At 35.5% G+C, this 26,315-nt stretch overlaps 1 protein-coding gene across 3 annotated transcripts in view; it reads right to left on the bottom strand.

Moving 5' to 3' along the window:
* Positions 1–26,315, bottom strand: part of LOC149531532 (serine/threonine-protein kinase ATG1c-like) — a 124,437-nt gene that overhangs the window by 55,898 nt on the left and 42,224 nt on the right. For all 3 annotated transcript variants that reach the window (XM_089811623.1, XM_089811624.1, XM_089811625.1), the window contains exons 5-7: positions 17,350–17,443; positions 17,173–17,253; positions 16,932–17,043 (exon numbers count right to left, since the gene is read on the bottom strand). In XM_089811623.1, the coding sequence (XP_089667749.1) occupies positions 16,932–17,043; positions 17,173–17,253; positions 17,350–17,443 (287 nt within the window). The remainder of the gene's footprint in view (positions 1–16,931; positions 17,044–17,172; positions 17,254–17,349; positions 17,444–26,315) is intronic.

The following is a 26,315-nucleotide window of genomic DNA, read 5'->3' as shown; positions in this document are numbered from 1 at the left end:
AATACCATGGCTCTTACTATTTCCTCTGCTGCTCCTCGCATTCTTGCAGATGAACAATACGATCATTTAGCAAATGTATTTGAAGATTTTCCAGCTCTTACCACTGGTCAAGTTTCCCAATTTAATACATCTTTGACAGGATTTGAGTTTTCCATGACAGAGTCTTGGAAATACAATCAAGATCAATGCCAACGGTCTCCACTGTAACTGCTTCTGCGGATGAAGGTTTCAGCCTACCTGCATGGTTGAGCAAAATAACAACGAAGAGCGGTTGTTCCTCCGAACAATCTTCCTGTTAAGAAGACCAAATCTAAATCTTTGAAAGATAAGATTATTTCCAGGATTTTAGTTGATTCTGAAAAAACCAAATTTGTTGAGGTTGTTGAGCCCCTGGTGGATAAACCTGTTGAGGAACTTACTCGTTCAGATTTCAAGTTTACAAAGGTTGAAATTGGAAAGCAATCACGTTCAAGTTGTTTGCAAGATGCCTAAGATGTATTGGTTAATGTATCAAAGAGCAATCACGAGCTTCGGGAAAAGAAAAATCAACTGAAACAGGAGATCTCTTGTCTAAATATGGTTATCCACAAACAATCTTCTCAGAGTGTTGTTGTTATGTCCCAAACACCTAGGGAGAGAAAGTTGATTGAAGCCGCCAAGTCTTGGATACAGGATATCATTTATGAAGAAGTTCAAGCCATCACGGAGACATTTGTAGTTCTTAAGCGTGTCAAAGAGATGAATGAAGTGGAGCAAAACTTAATCTCTTCTTTGCCACAAGAAGCAGATAACTTGAACGAAATCCTTGATGATTGGGATGAAATGATAAAATTTGATCTGGATGCCTTGGTGTCTTGTGACATTCTTCCATCATGTGAAATGCTCTTCAAATTTCAAGGACTCATTGGTTACAAGGAGACATTGAGGAAGCTGATCACAAAGTTGCAGGTGGCCTTTCGAGATTGTCAAGTAGTTTAAACAAGTGTTACTTGTGATTTGGAATAGATGGGATGTCGTGTTATTGATGAATCTGGTAATCTTATTGCAGCAAAGAGAGTAAATTCAGAATATACAATCAAGATCAATGCTGATGTAGATTCTGAAGATTTTGGTTAGCACATGATGAACAAATTTGTCTTGTATAAATCCTTGACAAAACACTTGTTAACTACTATAGCAGCAAATTCCAAAGTTGTGCAATTGACATATGAAAATGCAGTGAGAGTAGAAACCATATCAAAGACTATGGAAATTGTTGATCTTCCCATAGTGCGTGACATCATTGACAAATTCAAGGCATTGAGAAACAATCTTTAAGATTGTTGTTTTTGTTTTTATTTCATGTTAATAGTTGTAAAAGACACATTACATGAAAAGGTGTAATTACATGTAATGCGAGTTACATGTATGTAAAAAAATGTAGTGCGAGTTGCATGTGCAATTGCATGCAACCCTTTATTTTTTTCTATAGTTAGACTAGATCAAAGTTGGTTGAATTGCTCCCACTTTTTCCTTCACCTTTTTCTCAACTCCTATGCCTATATAAAGGAGTGCCCCCTCATTGTAAAATCATCATTATCTTTATGCAAGAGAGCTCTAGAGAAATTGTGCTAGCAGAACTTTGTCTGTGTAGCACTATTTTGAGAGAAAGTGAATACAAAGGAGCATTTGAGACTTGAATTTGATTAAGTGAGATTGTTATTTGTGTGAGTTGTAAGCTTTGTCTATAATTCATCCAAGTTATCTTTGATTCATATTATCTTGTGTTATTGGTAATTGTATCTCATGAATTGAATAGAAAAGAGTTAAGAAGCAAATGGAGCCAAAGCTTTGACCAGGAGCAATTGTGGAAGTGTATAGCTAGAAGCATTGTCGGTAACTTATACTTCTTCTTAATTCGCAAAATAGTTAAGTCGCTTTTACTTTTAAGAGTCTTTGTGTCCTAATTGTAAAGCTTTTACATAGAAGTACGACCAGACTTAGAGCCAAACCGGTACATTTTTAGCTAGCCTTTGAGTTAGTGAAGGTTTATTAGTATAATTGTTTCCAGCTCTTAATAAAAGTGTAGATAGAGATTCACCCTGCCCATTACTCGCTCCACGAGTAAGTGGATTCTTTCTTGAAAAAATAAGAAGAAAGGATATTGGTAACACCCATTTTATAAAATCTCTCGACTTCTTGCTTACTTTGAGTTGATCCAAGGAACGTTGAAAAGGGGGAGCCTTCCCTTTAAGGTAGGAGAGACTCTGTCTCACACGCTGTGGCTAGTCATCCTATTTTACGACTAGATTTTTACCCAAAACTATCAATTGCAAAATATCCACCCAACAAAGTGGTCTTTTCTTAGGATTTTGAGTTTCCTCAAGATTAAGGTTTTGATTCTCACCTTTGATTTCTTCAATGTTCTCCCTTTGAAACTCAAAATCATGATTTTCTTCAGAACTAAGTATATGAGAGGGGTCTTCAGAACTTAGGGCTCTATTGAATGCAAGCTCTTCTTCAAAAATAACATCTCTACTAAGTTCAATGTTCTTCTGACGAAGTATGTAAATTATATATGCTTTAGAGGTTTTACTATACCCAACAACAATGCCTTTCCTTCTAGAGGGTTCTAGCTTAGTTCTCTTTTCTTTTGGAACATGTATGTATACAGGGCACCAAATATCCTAAGATGACTTATATTTGGTTTAACCTTAAAAAAGACTTCTTCAAGAGTTTTATCTCTAAAGTGGGAGTGAGGACTTATGTTTTGAATATAGACAGCAGTACATGAGGCCTCTGCCCAAAGATAAAATTCTAAGTTTTGATCAAGTAGCTCTTGCCACTTCTATAATTGTCCTATTCTTCCTTTCTGCTACCCCATTTTGCTGTGGATTATAAGGAACGGAATACTCCCTCTTAATTCCTACTTCTTTACAAAAATCTTTAAAGAAATCTGAAGTATATTCCCCTCCATTATCAAACCTAGGAGTTTTAATTTTATGTCTTGATAGGTTTTCAATTAAGGTTTTGGATTCTTTAAATCTCTTAAAGATTTATTCTGATTCTTTACATTTTAAGAAGTAAATCAATGTTTTCTTAAATAAATCATCTACAAAAAGTATATAGTACAAAAATCCTCCAAGAGAAGGAACAGACATAGCTCCACATAAATCTAAGTGGACTAATTCTAAAACATTGTTAGATTTTCTAGTGCTAATTTGAAATGGACTTTTGGTGTTCTTACCTAGTGCAAATCCTTTGCATATGCTATAATGGTCTATATTTAACTTAGGTAAGTAAACCAATAAGCATCTTTTCCATAGTCGATAAGGTTTTGAAGTTTAGATGCTCTAACCTTCTATGCCACACTTCGTTTATATCAGCAGTTTCATGGATTAAGGCTTGAATAGGTTCTATATTTAATTCATACAAGTATCTCTTTCTTTCAACAATCAACTTAGATTTCATAAATGAAGAGTTCTTAGACCAAGTCATTACTTTATCGTCCATGAATGCAACCTTATGTCCATCCTCTTCATGTGTTGTAACAGAGATTAGATTCCTCTTGATTTCTAGTACATAGAGTACTCTTTTGAGATGAAGAGAAATACCCGACTTCAGTTTCAAGGTGTAGTTCCCAATTCCTTTGACAAGATGGGTGGAATTATCACCTATGGTAACTTTGTCATTAACTTCTTATCATATTGAGTCTAGTACTTCTCTGTATCTTGTAATGTGTCGAGATGATCCACTATCAATTACCCATGCTTTGTTTGATACTTCATTTGATAGCACTGAATACAATACACGTTTCTCAAGATCATAATTTTCCTCTTTCTTGGTAACGTTTGTACAATTTACTTGCTGCTTTGTATTCTCTGAGAAATTTTCTTTGTAGTGTCCAAATTGCTCACATTTAAAGCATTTTACTTTGAATAAATCTCTCTTAGGTTTGTCATTTCTTTGATGAGCCTTCTTCTTGAAGTGCTCCTTCTTACCTTTGCAGGAATTTGAGTTGAAAATATGAAGTTCTTCATCTTCAATTTTCAATTTCCTTCCTTTCTTGAGTTGCCTAGATTCTTCTTGAAGGCACTTTCCTTTAAGTCTACTTAAGTCTGAAAGTTTGTCTCTAGCACTTACTCCTTGTGAGAATATTTCTCATGAAGCTGGTAATCCAATCCATCTGTTGTCATTAATGTTAGTTCATCATCAATTATGTACCCAATGCTTGTAAGTTCATCTCTTAGAGTAGCCACCCTTAGGAAGTATGAATTCATAGATTCTCCCTTCCTTATTTTATAAGATTTAGTTGTCTTTTGAGTGAAAGGTAGTTGCATTATTAACCTCATATGCATTTATTAATGCACTCATCATATTGAATGATATTTAATGTTTCATTAGCAAAGGTACTACTTCATTTTTAACTCCATCTAATATGATTTGCATAGCTTTCCTATGTCCTTTAATCCAGCTAGTTTTATAAGGATTGGCATCAAGTTGCTTGGATTCCTTATCAACAAATTGTGTTACATCAGTTTCTTCAAGAGCCATCGTAATCCTAAATTTCCATGCAATGAAGTGGTCTTTTCCATCAAACCTGTCTTTGGGTTTGATTGCATTGGCCATTGTAGGTAGAAGGATGTTGCTAGATATGTTTTAAATCTGATTATCAATTTGTAGAGCCAAGGTTCGACTACCAGAGCTCTATTACCATGTAGATTTTCTGCAAATTCTAATGAAATAATACTGATATATTACCTTCAACCTTGTTGGAAATGGTCTTTGAATATTCTGGACAGAATATTAATCATTCGTGGAGAATGGTGTATAATCTAGAAATCGTTTTTATTCCTGTTATAAATTCGCTCAAGGTAGTAATGCTAGAAGAGCGGACTTGGGTGTAATGTATGTCTTCTATCCACATCCTTGCCCCTCCTTTATGGTGAACCCAAGGGGCATGTCCTTAGAAAGAACATGACCCTTTCTAGGTTGGCCCTCCATAAAACAAATTGAATTTACCAAGATCGGTGCCCCTCTTTGTTTGTCTATTAGTTAGTAGTTAAACTAACTATAAATCCACAATCAAGACATTAGTAAATGTTCCCAAAGGGATTGCTGATCTGCATATTAAATTAATGTATTCTAAAGGCCAATTTACTTAAGGAAATTTCATGCATTACCAAATCTATTCGATCTGAAAAATCAAAAAATTATGTTATCACAGTTACTTAACGAATCGACATTCTTAGGGTATGGTGGACAAAATCCACGAGATAAAGAAAAATGTGTGTTCCACAAAAATAGGGTATAGTTTGGAGTGGGTCATGGAATCCAATCCCTTGGAAAGATTCCATGATGTCATTGAAAGTGCGCTTCGCATTTTGTGGTGAGCAAGATTTAAATAGACTCGCAAACTTTTCATCTACGGCATACCTTCCTTGAGATGGTCAAAAATTCCTTCGGATATTATGGGGATCATGATTTTGGAGACATCAAGGATTTTTTCATCCACAAGAGAAATTGCTTTATATAGGAAAATAGGAGAGAGAAACATGGAGGAAAAGGGGAAATCCTCATCCATCTTGACTTATTCTCTAACAAACTTCTAACTAATTTGACTTATTCAAAGTTGCATGCCTGATGTGATTGCAACTTGATTAGATTTTACAACTTTGCACATGATACTATCTCATGCAATTACATCTTGTTTTTCCATCACATGTAATATGTCAATTACAAATTACATATACATGATGAAAATATTTTAAGTGCATTACAATACACAAATTCTATTACATCAAGTTTTGTTGGTGTTCATGCTACTACAAGACACCTAATGTTTTACAATTATTGTGTTCAGGTGTGGTGCAAGAATCTCGAACTGGAATATTAATATGCATCCTTGATCGCTCTACAGTATAATGGTGGTTGTCTCTTGAAAAGCACATTTGATTCTTTCCATCTTCATCTAGATGTGTGCAATCATTCTCTCATCTCATCGTAGGATCCATTATGTGATTATTCTTGCCTCGTGTTCCTCTTTGCATATCTTGGGTTATGCATGTTGTCGTTATTGAGTTCCCCAAAAAAGCCATAATATAGTCTTTCAAGCATAGTAGGGTCTATAGTACGCTTTTGATGTACCAGTATGGATTTTGAGATTTTGACATATGGTCTATGGTTGTAAACTTTTAGAACAACTAATGGATATATGCATGTAAGCTCAAAATATGTGCTTATGTGATGAAAAACTAAAAAGGGAGTTGTGGACAGCAAGCTTTATGCGTGGAAAAAGTCTTGAAAATGAATGGAAAGATGTTCGCTTATGATGAGACTTTGTATTTTTGTCATAAACAAACATGTATGCGCATGCAAGGATTCGCTGCTATGCATTTTTTAAATATATGATAGTGGGATGTAAAATATGAAAGGAGCATATGCAAGCATGAAAATGGGGCTTGTTTGTAAGCAAAGCATCTAATGAATGTGCTTTCTTTGTGAGAGTTATTTTTAAGAACAGGGTTTTCAATTCCGATTGCACATACAATCAAAATGAAATGCTTGCACATGTAACTCAAAGAATGTACACAGAAGATAGAAGAAGCACATTATGTATACATGCAAATCTGAAAATGAAATAAAGAGATTTGCAAACAAAAACGAAAGAACACATATCTACAACTTTTCCCTATGAAAAATAACAAAGAACCATACTTTTCCTCAAGAGACGAGAGTAGTACTATTTTTAAACACTTGCAAAAACAATCTGAAAATACAATCAAAGAGATTTCTTGGATTTAGAAAAATTGCAAGATGGAGTGTTAAATAGACTTCGAATCTTGACTCAATCTTCACAAGAAATTACTCAAAATTCTTAGCTTGCCAAGTGTAGGAAGTTAGAGGAAAATATTGCATCATTTTAGGAACTGTTTTGACCAAGCAATGTGCAACATGCAAAGAAACTGAAAAAAAGGCGTCAAATGCACATTAAATGATTTAAAAGACTTGAATGTAAGCTAGGAAGGATAGGAAACACTTTGAAACATACCTTGATTGAAACATTTGTTGTTTTGATAGTGCAAATTACTCGAAAGTAAGGTATTCTTAAATAAAAACGTACCCTAGATGGGTTGAGAAATGAAAAAAACACTCAATGAACCTCTTTTTTGAGTAACCCAATATGTTCTTTAGGTGATTTTGTTAGAAAGTAAAGTCCACCAAGATAACTGATAAGGGGGGTGAATCAGTTACACAATTAAAAGTTAATACAACTCTCAATATCCTTATTAATTCTAAAATATGTAAATAATAGATGCAACAACCACAGAAAGATAACCATACACAATAACACTAGATCTGTTAACTAGGGAAACCCTTGATCAAAGGGAAAACCCCAATGGGGATGGTACCCACAGAATGATGTACTAATATAAAAGTTCCTTTTGAAAGGATGGATCTTGTTAAGAATGGATGAAATACATTTAGTACATATCAATCCCTATTAAGAGAATTTGAATCCTTGTTAGGAGTTGATAAGAAGACAAATGGACCTAGTGTCCAAACGGCTTCAATACCATCCTCACTATATAATACAAATATACATCAACAATTGTCCAACAGCAACTTCTTTGCCAAATACAATTCCTTGTAAGCTCATTGTGCCTCAACTGCACCAACCACTTCTCTGATCCACAAGATATTCTTATGTAAGTTTGCATAATACAATATCTCACTGGTTACACAATATACACGAGATTTTTACAACCAAGGAAATCATCCCTCCTTTATACCAAGTCCTAGAATAAGTTATTGAGTCGGCGTTGAGGCTTTCCCAATTTACGATAATAATATAGGACCAACTGAAGATATTACATTTACACGTTACATTACAATATTACATAATTATCACAATTACAAGCAATCTGTCGGCTCACAGTCTTCATAACTCTTTCATCAGTGATCATCTGAACGTGCGTGATTAATCACAGCATCTTCAACATGTCTTCTACCTCTGTCCAAGTCCACTTGACCAGATTCCATCTCTGTTAGGAGATACAATCCAAAGAACAGTATCGGCTTTTCAAAAACTCTGACTGAACACTGCCTTCACCAAATCCATCAAAACTCTGTCCAGTCTTCATATTTTCGTTCATGCTCTTCACTGTAGCGTCTAGACATACTCTAGAACATTATCCCAATTGTGCATAAGTTGATCTTCAATCCTTGAACTGAGGAAAGCCAAACCCTGTATGTTGCTTTATCAGTCTTCACAGAATAACCAATATGTTGACATCAATGACAAACCCTCATGAATGCAACACACAAGCTCTGAATCATGTCTCCAGCACTGATAGGATACTACCCCATAGGATTACCATCAGCATTCATGCTAACAATCTCCCCCTTTGACAATGATGGCAACATAGATGAAAAACATCTAAGTTCCATGAATACCAAATGTCTCTGTTGCAACTGCTCCCCCATTCATGCTAATCATAAATGTCAATTGTACTGTAACCATCATGCACAAGGAAGGTGCTATCTCCCCCATGCATTAGCATCTTTTCAAATCCCCTTCATCAATAAAATCTTCAAATCCTATTCATCAATCAAATCTCTCCTTCAAGAATATCTCTCACCCAAAGGATAGGCTCCTTTGAATCTTCTTCCCCCATTGACATTAATCAATAAAACAATATACAAGGATGTTTCATGTGTTACTCTCCAAACATTCATATCAAAGGATGTTTTTCATGTACAATCTCTCCCCCATTTACATCAATGACAAAGGTATTATTATGTTAATTCTTTACATAAGATCCGCTATAAGCCCAAGTGTCCAAAGACACTGTTAAATACCACTTACCAAGAGTCCTTAATGACTCAACTCAAATACAGATACTCCCCTATAGACGAAGCATCAAGTATCCAGTCCAGATAAAAGAAATAGTGCTTTGTTACCATTGGACTGATGCAATATCTGCATCAACTACTCAAAAGTTCATTGGGGCATAACCCCAAGCATACCTCTTGGTAAATATGTCAACTATCTACTCCTTTGTGCTAATATACTCCAATCTTATCTCTTTCTCTTCAACTTTCTCTCTCAAAAAGTGATATTCAATAGATATATGTGTTGTCTTTGAATGTAGAACTAGATTCTTTGACATACTTGTGTTATCATAATGTATGCAACAAGATCTATAAACTCAATCCCAATGTCTTTCAACATTTGTTTCATCCAAATACTCTAAATACAATTGTTTGTTGCAGCTACATACTCTGCTTTTGTCGTACTCTATGAAATAAACTCTGCTTTTGTTGTTCTCCTTGCTTCCTCTCCTGACAAGTTACAGAGACTTCTTGATAGCTTGGCTTTATTTTGTGATTAGAGATAGCTAGTGGTTAACTTGGGTAAGACTCGGGTCATGGTCTTTAATTGTTTAAAGACCTCTCATCTTCACTTCATATTTCAGGGCCAGGAGATTGAGATTACTTCATCCTATCCTACATGTATCTGGGGGTCATGTTTTTTGGTCCACGGTTTAGTATGACACCTGCTATTCAGCCCAGAGTTAATAAGGGTATGGGTTCTCTTGCTTTGCTTGAGAAACAGTGCTTCAGACATCACTTTCAGGATACCTCATCTAACCTATCTCTCTTAGATGCTCTTGTTCGACCAACTGTTCTTTATGGTTCTGTGGTTTGGGGCCCTTCTCTTCTTAGCTCTGATTGGGCCTCAATTGGGCGGGTTCAGACTTTGTTCTTGTAGTGCATTATCAAATGTCATAGGTCTACTCCTCAAAGTATCATTCTTGTTGAGTTCGATGCTCATCCCTTCAGACTCACGGCCATTTTTGACTTGGTTTGGTTCCTTCATCACCTTCGTGGGTTTGCGGATATGGCTGGGGACCGTGATCGCTTCTCCTATTTAGCTTATTGCTCTTCTATTTCCACTGCGGCTACTGAATTTGGTGCTCGGGCTCGATGTTGGTATGCACAAGTTTCTTCTTTGCTGAGTTCAATTGGGATTGATATTGATCGTCTCCCCCCTTTTTAGTTTTCTTTGAAAATGCCCTTGCTCATCTTCTCCCTTCTCGACAGGAGTTAAATGAGCATGTTCGTCTTGATATTTATAGACGTTACATTATTGCCACCTGGGTTAACCCTCCTAGTGGGTTACGCCCACGGATGTCTTTTTATACGACACGCTTTTTGGAGATCTCTGATGGGATTATTGCCCAGCCTAGCTATCTCTCACAGCGTTGGTCTCATGCCCTACGAATCTCTTTAGGTTCTTTCAGAGTTGGTTCTCACCATCTTCGGGCTCAATCTGATCATCATATTGACAGGGAGGAGCAGACCTATATGCTCTATACTTTAGGGGAGGTGGAGAATGAGACTCACTTTCTTTTTCGATGCCCTATTTATTATGAGATAAGAGGGAGGTTCTTTTGTTTGTTCAAGGAGTGCTTCTCTCTCTATGATTTCTTCAACTATTATGATCAAAGATGCCTTGCACTGTATCTTCGTGAGACCATTATGCTCCGTGATAGCACGATCCAGACATTGCTCCCACACCGGCACTCGTCTACTCAGCTCATTACTGCCTTTTTTACACCATTATCACCCTTGCATGGTGTGAAAAGGCCCTCTAGCTCTATTCGGCCTAGTGTGCTTTTCAGATGCGTCAAATCCCGTTCTGCTTATTTACACCAGCGTCACTCCTCTATGACTGGACGGAGACAGTGCAGTACCTCTACGCATCGGCATGTGTATCATTTTGTGACTGATTTCTTTTCGCCCAGGAAAGCCTCCTAGTGCTTTCCCAGTTCCTGCTGTTTGTTACTATTTCTTTGTTGGTTGTTGCTTTTCTTCGGACACCTTTGTGTGCTCCTACTGGTTTCAGCCCCACTGTTGTAATCTTTCAGTCCCATAGGCCTCTTCTTGGTCTTTTGTTGGACATTAATATCATTATCTTATCTTATCTTGCTTAGCCAAGAAACTAATCTTGCTTTGTTTCTTACAACTTCACATTGTTCATTAATCTTGTTTCTGAATACCCATTTAGTTCCAATAACAGTCTTATCCTTAGGTCTAGGAACCAACTCCTGTGTATTGTTTTTCTCAATCTGATCTAGTTCTTCTTTGATAGCTTTAATCATATAGTCATCTTTACTAGATTCATCAACATTTTTGGGTTCAACTTGAGAAATTAAACATAGTTCTTCTTGTACCTTGTTTCTTGTCATAACTCCTTTGTCTTTGCTTCCACTGATCTATTCAACAGGGTGATTATTTATCAAGTTTCTATTAGGTGTCACTGCTGCAACTCTAACTTCAATTCTAGATTCAAATCTAGGCCCTTCTCTTTGTTCTTCTCTTTGTACTTCTCTTTGAATTTCATTCTGCAAATCAGTGTCACTCTCATAAAATAATTCTTGTTCAACATTTTCTATGTTAGGCCTTGGATTAGTCTCTTCATCAAAATTATAATCAAGTGTTCTTTCTTGAATTCTAAACTTTTCATTAACTCACATTTGCACTCCCAACAATAGTCTTAGTTCTCTAATTAAAACATTTATATGCCTTACTTTTCAATGAATACCCAAGAAACATACCTTCATCACTTCTTGAATCAAACTTTCCAATATCATCATCTCTCTTAACGTAACACTTACTTCCAAAGATTTTGAATTATTTAACAGAAGGGGTATGTCCAAACCAAAGTTCATAAGGTGTCTTACCAATGTCTTGTATGATTTGTACTATGTTCATAGTGTATACTGTTGTATTCACCGCTTCTCCCCAAAAGATCTTAGATACATTGTTGTCAAACATCATTGCTCTTAAGCCTTTGTCATTGTTTTGTTTCTTCTTTTTGCTATCCTGTTTTGTTCAGGTAATTTAGGGGTTGAAAGTTGTTTCTTTATACCATTATCTTCACAAAAATTGTTAAAATCGTTTAAAGTAAACTCTCCTCTATCAGATCTCAAACATCTTATCTTCAAACCAGATTCATGCTCTACTCTTAAATATCTTGAATTTCTCAAAAACTTTAGATTTTTCTCTAAGAAATGCTACCCATGTCACTCTAGTGAAATCATCAACAAGAATCATAAAATACCTTTCACCATAAAATGCTCGTCTCTGTAGGACCACTCAAATCTATGTGCACAATCTCCAACTTCGATAATGTAATGAACTTCTTGCTTGGAAATAAACTTCTCTTCTATTTTTCCATTACAAATTCCTTACACATCACATTAGTAGGTTTTACAATCTTAGGAAAATCTCTTATTGCAAATGTAATACTAACCTTCACAATGTTATCAAAATTGATATGGTAGAACCTCTTATGCCACAACCATCATCAACCTTAGCAACTAAACATGTCATCTCAGTAGGATTCAACTTAAATACATCACCTCTTGTTCTTGTACAAGTACCAATCAATGAACCATCTTTGTCTTTGATAATGCAAGTCTTCTTTGTAAACTACGATTGATATACCTTGTCTACTAGTTGTCCAACACTCAAAAGATTATGTTTCAGACCATCCACAAAATAAGCATCATCAGTGTTATCATCAAGTGTAATAGATCATTTTCCCTTTATATGACAGGGTGCATTATTTCCAACTCTAACAATTCCTCCATCATTGCTATTGAATTCAACAAACTTATTCATATCTCTAGTCAAGTGATGGGAACAACCACTATCAATAATCCAATCAGATTTCTTTTTTTGAACTTATGATACTAATTCTTTTTCTTCTTTAATTTCTTTTTTAGGGCTTTCTTCCTTAATAGCAACAAATCCTATCTCATCATTCTCATCATCATTTTCACTCAAGAATTCTTCTAGTCTAGCATGACATTCCTCATCATTTGCAAAAAGACAGTCCTTAGGCATTCTTGATTTATAGGACTTCTTATACTTATTTACTCTCTTAGGACATTTAGAAGAATAATGACCAAGTTCATTACAAGTCCAACACTTACAGATTTCGTTACCTTTAGGTTCTCTTTTCATGAGCAGGGCAAGACCTTCCTCAATCTTCTTGTCTTCTTCAGCTTTTGTTCAGTTGCTACTAGTAATCTCCATTTGTACTTGCACTCCTTGCCAATATGGGCTGAACACTTAATGCACTGAAAACAATTTCAACTCTAGGCAATTCTCCACTCTATCTCATCCACATTTCTATTGACTGTAGTCTCCCAAGAAGAGTCTCTCTTTAAAATTGATTATAAGGAAATAACTTGTTCTATCATTTGTGTTGTCTGTCTATATGCAGGTGTCAAAGTTTTCAATATCTTCCATATAACTTCATCTTTTCTTTCCAATTGTCATAGTTAACTTCATCAAATTTTGGACTTTCTTTCCTTAAATGTGCCATAGATCTCCTTAAGCTATTAAGATTTTCCTTCAAGGACCTGATGCTCTGATAACAATTGTTAGAAAGTAAAGTCCACCAAGATAACTGAGGGGGGTGAATCAATTATCCAATTAAAACAACTCTCAATATCCTTATTTATCCTGAAACATGTAAACAATAGATGCAGCAACCATAGAAAAATAACCATACACAATAATCTCAGATCTGTTAACTAGGGAACCCTTGATCAGAGGGAAAACCCCAATGGGAATGGTACCCACAAATGATGTACTAATGTAAAAGTTCCTTATGAAAGGATGGACCCTGTTAGGACTCAATGAAATACATTCAATACATATTAGGCGATTCCAACCCTATTAGGAGTTGATAGAAAGACAAATAGACCCACTATCCAAACAGCTTCAATACTATCCTCTCGGAATAATACAAATATACATCAACAACTGTCCAACAACAACTTCTTTGCCAAATACAGTTCCTTGTAAGTTCACCGTGCCTCAATTGCACCAACCACTTCTCTGATCCAAAAGATATTTGCATGTAAGTTCGCACAATACAATATCTACATTGGATGATTACAACAAAGGAAATCATCCTTCCTTTATACCAAGTCCTAGAATAGGTAATTGAGTCGGCCTTGAGGCCTAAATTACAATAATATTATAGGACCATCTTAAGATGTTACATTTACACGTTACATTACAATATTACATCACTTTCAAAATTATAGGCAATCTTTTGGCTCACAATCTTCATAACTCTTTCCTTGTTGATCATATAAATGTGCGTGATTGACCATGGCATCTTCAACATGTCATCTACCTCTATCCAAGTTCGCGTGACCAGATTTCATCTTTGTTAGGAGATACAATCCAAACAACAGTACCCACTATCCAAAAACTTTGGCTAAACGTTGCCTTCACCAAATCCATCATAACTCTGTCCAATCTTCAAATTTCCATACACGCTCTTAATTTTAGCATCTAGACATACTCTAGAACATTATCCCAAGTGCACATAAGCTGATCTTCAATCCTCGAACTACGCAAAGCCAAACTCTATTTGTTGCCTTACAATCTTCAAAGAATAACCAACATGTTGACAACTTGACATCAATGACAAACTCTGTCATGAATGCAACACACAACCTCTAAATCATGTCTCTGCCACTGCTAGGATACTACCTCGTAGGAATACCATTAGCATTCATGCTAAAAGATATTAGGCTAAAATGACCTACAGATCATCAAAAATGACCAAGTAATGCTCAAGATATGATCATTTGAAGGCTGGAAAACCCGTCTTGATAAAAAATGCCCAAGAAAATGGAATTTTGAGAGCCAAAAACATGTGTTTTTGCTCTAAAAGTTGCCACTTCAAGGTATTTGATCCAAAAGGCTCATATTATGAAGTAAAGACACACTTTTTGGTTCCAAAAGCATGTGTTTTTGGACCAAAAATCGCCAATTTACCTAAAGCCTTGTATTTTTCATTAAAGACACACTTTTCAAAGCCAAAAGCATGTGCTTCAGAATGGCAAAACCATGTACTTTTGGCATAAAAATCTCCACTCTTGTGCATTTTAACACTAGCATGAGTAATGACGCATTTTTTGAATTGAAAAGCACATGTTTTGGAGTTTTAAAAGCCCACCATATGCAAAAACACATTTCAAAACCCCTCATAAAGAAGTAAAGATGTGCTTTTGAGGAAGGAAAACACATATTTTGGCAATTACATGTGTTTTTGGGTTGAAATACCTCATCTATGTGCTTTTTACTACTAAATCAAGTTGATAAACACATTAATAAACTTTAAAAACACAATAACACATGCTTTTGGATTCAAATTCCCCACCTTTAGTGATTTAAATAACTAAATAACATGTTATTGTGTTTAAAAAGTCCACTTATATGCATTTAAGACTTAAATTATTGGCAGTGGGGTTTCAATAAGTGTTTAGCATGTTGATATATGCTTTGAGTGATAGAAACCCCACCTTTATGCATTTTTAAAATCTCATGTAGTTAAATTTAATCAAATGGCTATAGTTTTTAATAAAGTAATATGAAACTAGAGTAAAAAATGCTAATTTTCATAAAACATTAAAACTATGGTTAAATCAACTCAAAATGAGTTGAAATTTGAAAATGGATGCCAAAATCCACTTTAAATATTAACTAAAATTTTATTTTATGCTTTTGCCAATAAAAAATCCACTTTTGGAGGCTTTTTAATCATGACATGCTTTTCACCTTAAAATCCCACCTTTTCCTTCATAACTTGAGCTAGACAATTTCATTTGAGGCCCAAGTTAGCTCGAAATGAGTGGTTTTGCTAGGGCTATTAACATAAGGCAAAAGCAAGAACAAAACTATTTACAACAAGGAGAAAAAGAAACAAAGGACGTGAAAGTATAGCAAAAATCAAGCACCTTTAATCAGAGAAGAAAAACTCCTTTTTGCAAACATTGGGGATTAAACTTGATGGTAACTTCCAAACACAAACGCATTAACAAAGCTACGTAGAGTATAATTCGGGGATAACGAATTGCCTTAATGACACCTTATCAATACATTAAAACAAAGAGGCTAAACCTATGAATTCATGAGAAAATTGCATAGGGTTGTCTCAATTTTGTGATGTCAAAATTGAGGACAGCAGTCACCATCTAGTTATTATTTATGCACTGTGAAGTATGCTTGTGCAATGTAGTGTAATGAGCGAGATGAACATAAACAAAAGTCTATTTTCTACAATTCTTGGGTGCTTTATTTTATTTGCACTCAATATCTCTATATTATGGAAATAACCTTGAGTTTCAAAAACATAGTTTTGGCATCTTTTTCTACAATTGTTTATGTTTATTAATCCGATTGTTTCCTTCTTTTTTCAAAAAAAATATTGGTTTCAAATTTTATCTCCAAACATTTTTTGCTACTATTCTTTTCAAAATGTCTTTCCATCATTTCTTTTTATTATAACACTTAATTATCTTATTCTCACAAATTTATCATTTCCTTTATGATATTTTACAACTATTATAGCTTATTTAGTTATATTAGAGGTGTTGTATAGCTATTCAAGTGGAATATAACAGATAAATGGGTTTAGAAAAGACCCAAACTAAATTTGTGGTGCCTCACAACCTTCTATAATTTTACAACACTTCTATATTATTCTATGTTTGGGTTGTGTTTGTGGGCTCCTTTGGCTTTGTTCTTTTCTGTAATTCAGTAACTTCAGTTCAATAAGCTCATAACATGCTAGCGTGTCACTCTCATACTTCTGGAGTAGAATCTTTTATATTTTTGACTTGTGTATTCACCTCCTTTTGTTTTAGTTACTCTATATTTGCTTATTAAATCTATGAATGAAAGGCCCAATAGAAACTGCCATTTACAAACAAGGCTCAAAAAACTAAATAGTAAATATGTATTACAAATTTGAAGAATGGACGAAATTCCCCAAAACATAATTCTAATGGTTTTTGATAAAACAAACAAAGATGATTTATTGAACTGAATATGACCTGACGAAGAAAACAAACCTGGATTTTTACGCAACAATCTGCGACATAAGTCAATGCAATCTGGATGGAGACCTCCAACAACATCAGGTGGAAAGTATAGATCATTTGATTTTAAAATATTTTGTAGTAGCTGGAAAAAGTATGGAAAATGTATCATCATTAACCAATATAGATTTCACCTTGGAATGGACATAATTTAAATATCAAACAATAAAATCTAGATGGAAAGCACACAATTAGGTTACATGTGTATTCAAACCTGAAGTTGACTATTGCCAGAATATGGTGGAACCCCTGTCACAAGTTGAAAGAGAATAGCACCCACACTCCATAAATCCGCCTGCATGTGCAAACACAAAGATGAACATAATGCATCTTGGCTATGGTGGATGCCTGAAAAACTTTTTAAAAATTAACCAGTTTCAGAATAAACCACCTTTGCATTATACTTTTGAAATTGCATGATCTCTGGAGCCATGTACAAAGGGGAACCACAAAGAGTTTCTGCTAACCCGTGTGGTTGTAAGGATCTGCACAAACAGCATGGACACCAAAAGGATCAGTTGTAATTTTGGACTTGATAGCTTAGCCACATAAAAGGATTAAAAAAATTATCCGTGTCATTAGGTCTGAAAAAAAAAATGTCAAAATCACTAAGCCTGAAGAAAAAATTTGTCATTTGATTTTTTTTTTGAATATATCATATATTGCTTCCTTCTTCAAAAGGGCTGAATGCAGGATAAATAGCACTCATGTTTCTCCTTTCAAACCAAATAAACAAGACTTATGTTCTACTAAACTAAGGGCAACCAAAGGCCTTCAGAATTTGACAAAGTCTTTCTGTATTACATATATTAACCGTTATCTACTCCATCACCACTGCCTGCATGACATGTTGGAAAAAGTGTATCATACACCTTGCATAATGTTATCAGAAAGGTGTGTTGTACACCTTGTGCATTGGCAAATTGTGGTCCTCATGATATGGATCACCACACTTGCTTGTTAGGTTTATCTCTCCAAATTTATTGGATTATGAGACACTAGAATTGCAAACATAGACAAGCAATTACACAGTTTGACAAAGCATGGGAAGATGAGGTCACGTGAAAAGGAAAACTACATGTGCCCTGGAATGTTAAGAGAATCATGGGTATAAAAAGTGTCACACATAAGCATTTAAATTTAAATGTGGGAAGCCCATGGTCACATGTAGCACATGGTTATGTATGAAATATGACGAGACCATAGTCAACGGTTGTGTGCCCATTGTATTCTTAAACCACTTGTTGGTTTCTTATTAGCTTTGTGCCTATAAATGCAAGGTTGTGGCATTTTAAAAACAAATATTGAGATTATAGGTTACATATTATTGAGACAAAATCCTCAGAAAACATGACAATAGATGCATGATTACATGGTGCTCCAGTAGATTTCTGAATGTTTGTTGGATTGATCACAAGGAGAGCCACTCATAGTCCCTTGAGAAGCAATTATTTGAGAGTGCAAGTTCCATTGAAGACAACATCTTTAAAGGGGCATGTAGTCAGCTTTGACAAGGTGAAGAAATTGTTTGAGTACGAGTGGAACTCCTTGAATATTGTAAGCTTGTTATTTTGATATTATATCACTGTTACGCCTTGCACTCACACCCCCTTTTGCCACATGGACAGGGAACCCCCCCTCCCCCCCCCCCACATTTTATTTAGTTCACCAAGGGATTCTGTCCCTCCTAGTGTCCTTTGTATTTTCCCTTTGTTTGTTTTATCTTTTGTTTTTTTGTGACTATCAAAGGTCACACCTCAAACTTTCATTCTTCTTCTTTTGCTTTAGGAATAGTGGATGCCCAATCCCCACTTTTTTTCTCCCTTGTCTTATCTTATGTTCTCGATCAAGCATAGGGGATTACCTATTTCACTTTCAAAAAATGGATCACCTAAACCTTAATGCCCAAACCATTGTCTTTCATTTTCCTCCTTTGGGGACCATATGTCAATGATTCCTTGTTCAATTAATTAAAGTCCTACAGTGGGAGCCCGACTCTCAAACTCTAATGTGTTCTCTGTCCAACCCACCTGCAATCCTCAACTTCAACCCAAGTACATTGCATTATTGACGATGGGTGGCATGTTGTAACATATAGCCCTAACTACAAAATGCCACCTTTTTCACTAATCTAAGTGCGATAGGAGATCATCTAAGCACTATGCAATCAACTATTACCACCACTTTTTGGCCTAGCTGCAATTACACTTAGGTCGCAAAGCCAACATGATAGTTGTTGAAAAACTTCACCTCTAGTACTCAAAGATAATCTTTCACAATTGGCAAGTTGGTTTTCGTCTCTTATTTTGTTTCCTTACTCATTTTGGTGGTTTGTTGTTTGTTTTGGATTTGGTCTCATGGTTTTTAGTATCATGGTTGTGTTTTGCGGTTTTAGTATCATGGTTGTGTTTTGCCCCTTTGGGCTTGTTTCCCTTAATTATGGTGCATACCCTGAACTCAAACCTCATCTTCCTGGAGACTAGATGTTGATTATTATTCCTTCCAACTACTATTTTGACCCCAAGCATGTCCCATGTCACATCACGAGACACCCCTTACAGTTTTGTTTAAAACCCTTATAAGTAAAATAAAATTTAAATGTCCCTTTCATGATATATTAGGGTTTCAAACCTAGAAAATAAGAAGAAAAAGCTAGACTCCTAAAATACCTTAGAAGTGAGGATTAGGGTTTCTAAAATCTAGCTATAGTTTACAAAATGACCCTTTAAAACCTGATCGGATCCTAGTAAACAAGATAAGAGTTTAAAAACAAAATCAATGTGTCCAAGCTTAAGGGGCAATCATTTCCCTTAACCAATAAATTTGATGATAATTGAACTCACTACCTTGATCCCCAATCCTGAAGAGGAAGTCAACATAAACACATTAATAAACATTAGGCAACGGGGCTATACTTCATCTTTCATCGTTGAGTTTTGGAAATTTTAATTGAGAATTCTCAATCCCCAATACCTAGTGAGAGTGATTAATAAAGAAAAAGTTATCACATATCGAGCACTCAGGATAGCACTTCCATCTTTACCAAACCTTCAAGAAAACTAGCATGACTGTCGCCAACCCCAAGACCGGATCCTCGATTCCCAATAAAGAAGTTTTGACCAAAAGATACATATCAAAAAGACACATATCGGACATTGAATGTCTACTTTACTATTTCTGTTTAAAACTAAAATTTGGTAACTCGCAATGAAAATTCACAATTCTTGTTCCTGACATCCAACAAGATTACTATTTTCCTACTAGACTTCATATTTCAGGTTTCGGAAGCTCAACATTAATATTGCAAAATAGAATGACAAGTGTAAGCTCGAAGTCCAACCTCAACATGTCCTTCAAACATTTTGTAGATAGCATATATCAAACTTTGTGTTTCAGACGTAGACTACCTCATTACCTATAACATAAAGTAAGATTGAACTCAGCATTCTTGATTCCCAACCCCAACAAAAGCTATGTTCATTGTTTGTCAAAAGAATACAAAGATGAAAGGTTCACTTGTTATAATTGCATTTTTGCTTATTTTTAGATTATCTAACAATGGCTAATTATTTGAACTAATGATCTTTGTTAACTGGTAATGATAGAACAAACTGCTTTGCGTATGTGATATAGCTCATTGACTCTGTAGAAGAGATAATGGAGAGAGAAAGAGATGTCGATTCAAGGGCTACATTCTACCATCAAAGTTGGTGTCATCCTCTTGTTGTGCATTTTGTCACCACAAAATGTAGGTTACAGTACAAAACTTTTTCAACTTGGTTTTTCTTTTCTCTGAGATAATTTATTATTTAAATGGCCAACATTGATCAACCAATCAACCCCAATTCGCATAATAAATCCTTTTACTGAAGGCTTTCGTCAAGTCCTTTTCATTTTTCTTTTTATTAAGCCTATACTTGATTTTTGAAGCCTTCAATGTCCTTTCTTGCGTTTTTGTGTGTTTAGTTTATTTTTATCTTTTTGTTTCATCCAATCTCTTGCATTTGGTTTTCTCTTTGATTCAGTTACCAGTATATGTTAGGGCTTAATCGAACTTGGCAATCAAAAGATATGATCATGTGCCCAAAAAGTGGACTCTTCAGGCGCAATCTCATATTTAAAATATGCATGTTATATTTCATAGTTGAGTTTCACTTTTTAAAAACTATAACATAAATTCACTTTATGCTTTTTTTTTGGTTACTTTATCACTTCAATTTATGACTTATGTTATGTGAGTATAGTGGACTTTATGTTATATTTTCATGTTGAGATGCTTTTTAATTTTTCACTTAAGTGACTTTATCGCTATATAGTTCTATTTTTTATTTTTGAGTTTTACTTTAAGTTTTATTTTAAGACATCTAAGTTAAATATTACTTTTTGAATAAAATTTACAGAAAAATATAAACACTATGATATTAACTCAAAAATTTAAAAGACATCTGCTTAGGTCACTTAAGTTATGCAAACTCAATAACATGCCTTTTAATATGTTTACATGCAAATGCATATGGAGATTCCAATTTCGGCCTGAAAATGCATATGTTAAATATGTAATGGACTTCTAAGAGTCCATTTCCATGAAGACTTCCTTCTACATGCAGACAACTTTACATGTAATAGTACTTTACAAGTTCGATTTGCACTAGGAGAGCAATTTGTGGACTTAGGCAATTAAAAGGTATATTTTTAAACATGCAATGGACCTCCAAGACCACAATTTGCATGTAAATGGCTTTCCCGGCCAACATGTAATATGTAATGAACCCAATAGAGTGCAATTGTGCACTAAAATGCACATAAATAAGGCCCAAGAACACATTTTAGGCTTTCCAAGGTTAAAAACACCTAAGTTATTACATGCATTCCATATTTTAAATATGCAATGACCCATATAGAGTGTGAGTTGCACCATTACATGCATTTTTGAAACACAATGATACATGTAATGTCTCCATGAGAGTGGGATTTGCACTTCCAACCAACATATGAATGTATTTTAAACATGTTAATTATTTCTAGAACCCAATTTTGCTTTCCAAGTAAAAACGTGGGTCTTCAAAGGCAAAATGACTCATGTAAATGCATCCATGGGGTCCAATTTTGCATTACAACACATGCAAATGTATTGGTAAACACGTTTTTGCACTCCTAAGGCAAAAATGCCTCATGTATTGGCACTAAATGGGCACATTTTTGTTAAAAAAGCCAAGAAATCTGCATTTCCAGCTCAAACAATCTATCAACAAGGGCACATTTTTGCATTTGTTAACTTGTTTTGGCATTTAAAAATCACATTTTTGCCCTTTCTCTTCAAAAACAACCCATGTTTTGGCATTTGGAGGGCATATTTATCATAAACACCTCAACACATGTTCTATGCAAAAACAGTTTGCATTTCAAAGGTTTCGTAACTTGCATTTCATCATTACATGCAAAAATGTCCAAGTATTTGAGCATGGAGATTTGCATTTTCAACTTTGAAATGGTCAAAAGCTATTGAGTTTTTGCATGCAAATACACTTGGACAGTTCCAATTTGGGGAAGACTCTTTCATTTCAACTTCTCTTCCCTCTACATTTGGTTCGTTAAGCTCCAAGTTAGTAGAGGATCTCAACTTTGCTTTCAAATCTTGCTTACTTTGCTATTATGTTGCATTGCTTGGCTCATCTTTGTCCATTTGTTCAAAGGCATGTCATATCTTTTGCATTTTTCTTCAAATAAGATGAAATCTTCTCATTTCAAATGCTTGAAAATCCTCCAAACTCCAAAAACGAAATTGCATGTAGGACATCTTGAAGTTTGTCGTGTCCAAGTCAATAACAAGAGGTATGCTTTTGTTTTGTGCTTAGTTTTCTTGTTTGTTTGTTTGCTTGTTTTGGTTTCCTTTTTTGGAAGAAAGTTGTGAATTCCTACCCAAGAATGCAAATGCATCTACATCCTTTCACCTTCCATATTTTCATGTCAATGCATATTTCATCCATTTTCCTACATGTGCAAATACATCCTCCAAAACCAATTACATATGTACCTCAAATAATTACTACATGTAATTACCTCTAGAGAACCCGATTTTGGTAGAAAGGTCACTCTTTTAAATATCACAGTCGTTATTTGCACACATCCCTATCCACCTAGCTTGCATTCTTGGCCATACAAATGAAAACTCACCCCTACCCACATGCAATCCATCCTTCTAAGTCCCATTTTGTCCAAATACATATTCTATCCGGATCATTTCCAGCCATCACATGTGTTCCATGAGTATCTAATCAATACTTTGAACAACTTGTTCTTCATAGATCTGCCTTTTCCAATCAAAGACTAACATCTTCATGGAGCCAATCCCTTCAAATGATGTATTTACTCTGTGGAATTTCCATGTTGCAGCACAAGATATGTTTGTGCCAACAAAATCCAAAGGGAACTGAAATACCAGTTTGATAAGGAGCTAGCTCATGCAACCACATCACTTGTCTCATCTCCTCTGCATCAAGTATTAAATACAAAGATTGGGCATGTAGACATAATTGATTTCTTACAAAGGATTGAAGCCCCTGCTAATAGAGAGATGAAACATGTCAAAAGAAGCAATATTCATCTAGTGTCTACTTTTCTCATGGCTGCCCTAAAACCTGAGATTGTCTTGGGATGTGCTCGACATTTCAGCCTTAAGACAAAAAAAATCAAGAATGCAAATGACAAGGTCATCATTAGCCTAGATCCAGGCGTCATTGAGAAAATCTTCAAAGTTCCTCAAGATTTAGAATGTGTAGATTTGAGTTAAGTGATGTCTTTACAACTATGGAATCAAACCAAATTGGATTATCAAAGCCACATAAATACATATTGGTTGGATAATAAGAGAACTAATTTCTCTAGGTGGCCCAAAACAATACATAGATCTGGCTTCAAACTAGAAGTTAAGAATTTGATAACTCTTCTCAAAAAATTTGGTGGCCTCAACGAATCTTGTGATTTTGACCCATGTATGTATAATTTTATTCTTTAGATCTTTCATAACAAGGAACCAATCTACTAGGGAGAACTTATAAACAAAGCGCTATGTGAGCAGTTGTTTAATGTGGGAACATCAGTAGCTTTCTACATGAATTCGTACTTGGTATACACTGTTGCAACCATGGAAAAGTGTAGTGCCTCTCGTGTTTGCAATCTGTACCTTGTCTATTTTGATTCGAGAGATACTTGATACTCTTATTATATGCATTTTGTGATGACCCGAGGGTCAGATGTTATACTTGGATTTAGTACCATAGATGCTTTACTGTTATATTGTTCAGTTTATCATATTTGCATGTTGATGCTATTTTGAGATGACAATAGATCTATGATGATATATGGTTTTATGGTTTATTGGACATATTTGTTGATTATGTTATGAGATGAATTTTATGCCATGGTTATTTACTTCATTCTTGTATCTTTACGCTTTTTTGCACATGTGAGTGATGTAAATGGATTCAATAGGTATTTTAATACATGTTGCTTCGGCTATGATATTATATGCAATTGCACTTGATCGTGTATTTTAGTGTGCAAGAATAATATCCCTGACAGTGGCACATGGAGTTAGTGATTCAGCTGTTCATATTTTACCAATGTCGTCCTTGTATGGTCGACGTATCCTTATTTTAATTGTTTTAATTAAAACCTTTTGGTGATTAGTAAATCCGAACTCATCTGCATTATGTGATTAGACCAATGAGCATGTCTGTGCATTTAGAAGTTCGCTTTGTCGCAAAAGTGTTAAGTGTTTTTCCGTGATTTTTGGGTTTTCCGAGCTTTAAATCTTTCGGATTTAATTTCTAGTAGCTTTGCCTTAGGTGAATTTCTATTACAAAGAACAACGTGTTTTCGTTTGGGTCAATTCGGAGCCTAGCTGCTATAGTTGGCTATTTGCCCTAATCAACTATTCACTCAAAAAGTGAATGTGTTGAAAAAGGAATTTAATTCCTCACTTTTTTTAATTTGGATTTTAGAAATTGGAGAGCTTTTTAAAAATTCTCTTCTGAAGAATTGGACTTTTGTTCGTTCTGGGAGCTGTGAGCGTGGGATCTTCGCGAGGTTGTTCTCGTTGGATTCGGCTCAAGTAAACTATGTTTTGCCGTGATTTTCAGCAGATTCGGAGGGCTATTTATTTTATTGTGCGAGTTTCAGTTTCTGCCCTTTTTGCTATCAAGTACGGCTTTCTCATTTTAATGTTTTTACTCCGTTTCAGCTTCCGTTTCTTGTAGCAGTATGTTAGGAGGTTGAAAACTAGTGTTCCCCTCCATTTCTATATGCTAGTACTACCCGGTTGGTTGAGCATGAACGTTTTCCCTGATTTTGAAATGGGGGTTTGGGATTTTGAGCCGTTATGCTGGCCATTTTTGCATACGGTGTCCGATTTCATTTATTTTTGAATTTTTGGGATCTTTGCACCCAAAGTCCAAATGGGTTTTAATTATGGAATTTTTTCAAAATTTGGGGTTTTTGCCTCGTTTTGCGTGTCGCCCTATTTTCTTGGGTTTTTTTGGCACAATGTGGGTCATGGACCTGGATGATCCGTTTGGATATCCGTCATACAACTATTATACTTTATGTTGCATTGGGATGCATGTTGCATCCGTCCCCCCGAGTCTGTTTCGATTGAGTGACTTTATGTTTGTGTTCTCATCCAGTCCTTGTGTTGATCTTCATGATAGTGGTGCGACACACACGAGTACGTACGTGTACATGTGTTAGGTGACCTGCGGGGCCCGATCTTCCGTGGTATTTCCGGAAGTCATGATCATTAGGGTTGGGAGTTTGCATGCCTACGGGCACTCATCGTTGGATGGGCATGGGTAGGGTAGGGTAGCATATGGAGGGGCTTTTATCCTGCAACCTAGTGACTATTTTCCATTGGTTGGCAGAAAAAGTTTTATATCAATGATAACTAAATTAAAACATTTGGGTGGAAATAAAATATAAGATAATTAAAAATGGGAATTGTGCGCCTTTCGTTGGGAAGTTGATGTTGCCTGGAATTGTGCATCGTCTGTTGGGAAGTTGATGCTACCAATACTAGCTTGGGCTTGTTGATGCCAAGCGACTTTTCATGATGTCAGCCCCTATGTAGTAGCCCATTGAGATGTCTGACCAGCACCTGTAGTTTATGCATTGTTTATGTCTTGGATTTAGTCATCATACTGCTTGGCGTGTGTGTTAGCCATGGATGTCGTTTTGCATGTGTTTGTGGTTGGATCATTATCTCCATCAGCGCGGCGGGCATGGACCTACGGGTGCCATGTGGTTGGGAGGCATAGCTACCTTCACCACTGCTAGGGACCGGTGTACAGAGACAATCTATTG

This window comes from Cupressus sempervirens, chromosome 11 (genome assembly GCF_028749045.1).
Source record: "Cupressus sempervirens isolate cs-2001-9-10 chromosome 11, ASM2874904v1, whole genome shotgun sequence".
Classification (NCBI taxonomy): Eukaryota; Viridiplantae; Streptophyta; class Pinopsida; order Cupressales; family Cupressaceae; genus Cupressus; species Cupressus sempervirens.
Note: the sequence above shows the minus strand (reverse complement) of the source record. Positions and strands in the feature narration are given on the sequence as shown.